The sequence below is a fragment of the Urtica dioica genome, chromosome 7 (genome assembly GCF_054948205.1).
Source record: "Urtica dioica subsp. dioica isolate 48M chromosome 7, U.dioica_male_clone48M_v1_H2, whole genome shotgun sequence".
Taxonomy (NCBI): domain Eukaryota; kingdom Viridiplantae; phylum Streptophyta; class Magnoliopsida; order Rosales; family Urticaceae; genus Urtica; species Urtica dioica.
The window spans coordinates 45,715,481-45,720,043 of record NC_142762.1 but is presented as its reverse complement, the minus strand read 5'-3'; the positions used below and the strand labels follow the sequence as shown (position 1 = coordinate 45,720,043).

Sequence of the window (4,563 nt, the reverse complement as noted above, 5' to 3'; positions counted from 1 at the left end):
TTCTGCTCTCGGCAAAGTGGTTAGGTCTTGATTGGTTGAAACACGAATGTTTTGTAGAAGTAATTTAATTTTTCTAATTTTGTTTGGTTGTTGTCCATGTTTAGTGTTTTGTTTAGTTTAAGGTATTTTTTGTGTTTATAATGTGTTGGTTATGATAATTTTTTCTATGGTAATTTTTGTGTACCGAAAATGAACTCGTTATTTTTGAGTTTTTACTTATGATTTTTCTTTTAATATTTAAGCGCTGCAGACAGTCGTTCTTTCTCCGCAATCAGTGATCTTTGAGCATTATAGTTCATCTACCAACCTAAAAAATGATATCGTAAAGGAGTGATTGAGTTGTTCAAAATTTAATACGGAAACTCACACGCTATATGAGTAAATGTGTTCATTAAACTCTAATCTTGAATCATATTTGTCTTAAGGTCTTATTCTTTTTCTTTGGAAGATACTTTTGAATAATATACTCATTTTCTTGTCTTGGGCTATTGTTATGTTTTTTTTTTAAAGTCTGATGTGACTCAGTAGTACATAGGAAAAATAACTGAGATGTTTAGTCTGTATCTTTGTAAATGTGTGAGCGTTTCAGCCTATAAATTTATCACATCATATACAAACAATTTTAACTATATATTTTAAAGCACAATTTTAAATATTTAGCCAGTTTTGTCAGCCTATCAAATTATGCCATCGAGACTATGTACACATTTAGACTATCCATGATTATTAGGCGCAAAAAGTCAAATAAGAAATGGCTATCTAGAAAACATGGCAACAACAACAGAACAAGAACTTAATATTTTCATTAAGAACTTAAAACTTAGTAACAGTCTATACAAACAATTTTAGAAATATATATTTTGAAGGAAAATTTTATATATTTAGTCAATATTGTCACCCTTTTAGTCTATCAAATTAATTATGACATCGTATATAATAATCTATACGTACGCATTTTATGGGGAGGGGGGACGGTCCAAGGCCCCCTCTCAAAGGAATGCCCATTTTCAAATTTGCTGTTATTTAGTTTGTATATTAAAAAAAACCTAAGTCTGGATAATAAATAATTGATGTCAAAGTGGAATGTTTTCTCTAGCGACAAATAAGGCCCATTATTTTGTTCTCCTAGTTATACATATTTTATTCAATATATTTTACAGTACCAAATAAATAAAAAAATTATCAAAAGTTTAAGAGAAGAAAGAGGTCAAGAGAAATTAAAAAAAAAAAAAAAGGGGTTCTATCTTCACAAATTGCAAGCTATTTCCAAGTTTTATCATTCTTTAACTCTTATTAGTATTATTATTTTATTTTCTTTGCTTTCCATTTGTATTGTTATTTGTATGTTAGTTTTTGTTTGTGTCTGTTTTTTGTTGTTGTCAACATATTAGTAATTAGTGTTATATTTTAAAAACCATGAAAAGTAAATTTTGTGTAATTTTTTTGTTTTTGATTTGTAGTATGATTGTTTTTTCTTTTGTAATTAAATTGAGTTGCATTGTAATTTCATATTTGGTGTTTTGTTTAATGGTAAATTTATAATATATATATTTTAAATTAATTCAAAGACAATTATAAAAAGCCTATTTTTTCGCCTCTCGCCCGAAGCTCCCAAATTCTGTGGGCCGGCGCTGGTTTCAAGTACAATAACTCGTTCAAATATTCATGATTATCAATTAGGCGCAAAATGTCAAAGAAGAAACGACTATTTAGAAAATATGGCAACAAGCAACAACAATAGAACCAAAAACTCACTAATTTCATTACGAGCTTAATTAAAGCTCAGTAACAGTCTATACTCTATACAAACAATAATCCTATTCCCTTCCAACTATATACCGGTAAATATCCATATTAAAAACACGTACGTTTTGTATTAAAGAGCAATAATATATAGGAAACCACAACATATTCACTATTCACCAAAAAAAAAATTAAATAAAAAAAAAAACTACAGCGTATAATTGTTTTACGTTCCCTTGTCAGCTTATAATTGACTCATCACAACGCTTCACTTCAGTTTCTTCACCACAGTTATTACCGTTGCGAATATCCACCACTGAATCGTCACCCTGCCACGTCCACACAATATCCTTGAGCGCGGGCCTGACGTCATCCTCGCAGAAGCTGACGTACTCAAGCGTGTCCCCGGCGAACTTGGAAAACTCGACGACGGCGATCTCCGGCGCGGCCACAAAAACCTCGGCGGTGACGGAGAGCTTCCCTTTCCTTCCCTCGGAGCCGCCCTGGAGCCTGACTCTGAAGTCCCTGAGTCTGGTGACCTTGAATCTCAGCCGCTCCGCCACGGCCTCGATCCTCGCCATTATCGCCGCCGCCGAGCTCCGCGACGTGAACACCGACCTTGGTCGCCGCTTGCTCTCGAACAGGTTCGAGAGGTCGAACCCGGACGACATCGCCGAGATCAGCTCGAACGCGTTGTAGGACTTTGGGCTCGACTTATTGTTTCCTTCTTCTCCGTCGCCGGCGGTGCTGATTTCTTCGGTTTCTTCGTCGGCGGTGGTTTCGAGGCCGTCGAAGGAGGCGGAGCGAGAGTAGCCGTTGGAGAACCAGGGGATTTTCATGAGACCCGCGACGGAGATTCTTCGGTTCGGGTCGGCTATGAGGAGCTTCCCGATGATCCGGCGAGACTCGGCGGAGAACCAGCGAGGGAAATCGAAGTCCGCTTTGTACACTTTCCGGTACATCATTGCCAGATTTTCTTCCAGGAAGGGTAGGAATCCTGAGAACAAGGGCCGAATTGTCACAAATCAAATATTTAGGATAAGAAATTAAAAATTATAAGAGATCATGTACTAGATTTCAGATAAAAATTTAATTTATTTGTATAATTGGTGACTGTAGGGAAAAAAAAAAGTTATACACTATTATTTGAAAGTTTGAAACTAATTAATTAGTAAAATATTTATAAAAAATTCAATTTTTAACTATATAGTCCGTTGAAAAAAGAATTTTATTCTGATTATTTCATAGTTAAAAAAAATTATACTATTGAAGAATAAGTGTATATTTATTAAAATAAAAGCTTAATATGTTTAAAAAAATAATAATTGTAAAAAATCAAAGTGACAAAGATCAGAAAAGAAAATATTAAAAATGATACCATGATTATCATCAATGTAACTATATAATAAATTGATTTAAAAGGACTAAAATAAAATAAAAAAAAGGTTAGGGGCGGCTATATACCTGCGAGGAGGACGAAGAGGACGACTCCGCAGGACCACAAGTCGGCCTTAGCGCCGTCGTATCCTTTGCGGCGGAGAACCTCCGGCGCCACGTAGGCAGGGGTCCCACAGCTGGTGTGAAGAAGTCCGTCCTGGCGGAGTTGGTCGGGCAGAGCGGAGAGTCCGAAATCGGAGACCTTCAAGTTGCCGGCGTCGTCGAGGAGCAGATTCTCCGGCTTGATGTCGCGGTGGGCGATCCCGCGGCTGTGGCAGTAATCGACGGCGGAGATCAGCTGCTGGAAGTACCGCCGGGCCTGGTCCTCCCGGAGACGGCCTTTCGCCACCTTGGCGAACAGCTCGCCGCCGCGGACGTACTCCATCACCACGAAGATCCGCGAGCGCGTGGCCATCACCTCCCGGATCTGGACCACGTTCGGGTGCCGGACCAGCCTCATCACCGATATTTCCCTCACGATCTGCTCCGCCATGTCGGCTCGCCGGACTCTGTCCTTTCCGATCACCTTCACCGCCACGCTCTCGCCCGTCGCGATCGCTCTCCCTCTGTACACCTTCGCGAATGTTCCTTTCCCTAGAAGCTTCCCGATCTCGTATTTCCCCATTATCACCACTTTACTCTCAAACGATTCCGCCATTATATATATATATATGTATCGGTGTTTGTATTGGTTTACGATGGAATCCAAGACAACACTGCGGAGAAGCTGATGATGATCTCCCTATCCATGGATGTTTAGTAATTATTTTTTTTTTAATTTTTTAATTGCGTTGAGATGAGAGGTTTACTTGTTCACTTTCTTTGAGCTTGTTATTTATACATGTGATGTGAGGGAATTTTATTAAATATTTATATTTAAAAAAGGAAATTAATTAATGATATAATTGGTGTTTTACAGCTATAGCTAGTATTACGCAATATATCATGTACATTATACGTGGTTTTGTACGGATTTGAGCCCTATTCTTTGGCAAGAGTGTGTGAAGGCCGTTCTCAGGAGGTTGTGTGGTGTGTGTGTGACTGTATAACCTTGTGAATTTCACTATACGTAAGTACAGAACGAGAGGTCTTTTTAAATCACAATTTCGGATTTACATGTTTTTTTTCACTTCTTGTTTTTTCTGTGGGCGAAATGTCAACCAGTGTTTACTTTTGGGAAAAAAGTGACATTTATTATTATTAGTGTGATTTATGCAATCCATAGTATTACAACTCTACGGGACTCTTGTATCTTGTTGTGTGCCTCTCAATCTCAGGAAGCCAAAAAAAAAAAAAAAACGCCTATGTCATAATAATTATAATTGATATATTAATTAAAAGATAAATTACATGATTGCCCCCTCAATTATAACGTTGGTAACG

The 4,563-nt window shown here is 37.5% G+C and overlaps 1 protein-coding gene across 1 annotated transcript; it reads right to left on the bottom strand.

Annotated features, from left to right (window-relative positions):
• Positions 1–1,690: 1,690 nt before the first annotated feature.
• CIPK5 (CBL-interacting protein kinase 5) lies at positions 1,691–4,188 on the bottom strand. The gene is made up of 2 exons (XM_089619164.1): positions 3,208–4,188; positions 1,691–2,740 (listed from the first exon to the last, which is right to left on the bottom strand). Exons 1-2 carry the CDS (start codon positions 3,836–3,838, stop codon positions 1,983–1,985), a joined length of 1,389 nt encoding a protein of 462 aa, XP_089475290.1. The 5' UTR covers positions 3,839–4,188; the 3' UTR covers positions 1,691–1,982.
• Between the last annotated feature and the right edge of the window lie 375 nt (positions 4,189–4,563).

Excerpts from the sequence above, each read along its gene's own strand:
- CIPK5 (XM_089619164.1), bottom strand. The coding sequence starts at position 3,838 with ATGGCGGAATCGTTTGAGAGTAAAGTGGTGATAATGGGGAAATACGAG. Across the intron at positions 2,741-3,207 it reads CCTCTTCGTCCTCCTCGCAG|GATTCCTACCCTTCCTGGAA; the intron begins GTATATAGCCGC and ends CCTTGTTCTCAG.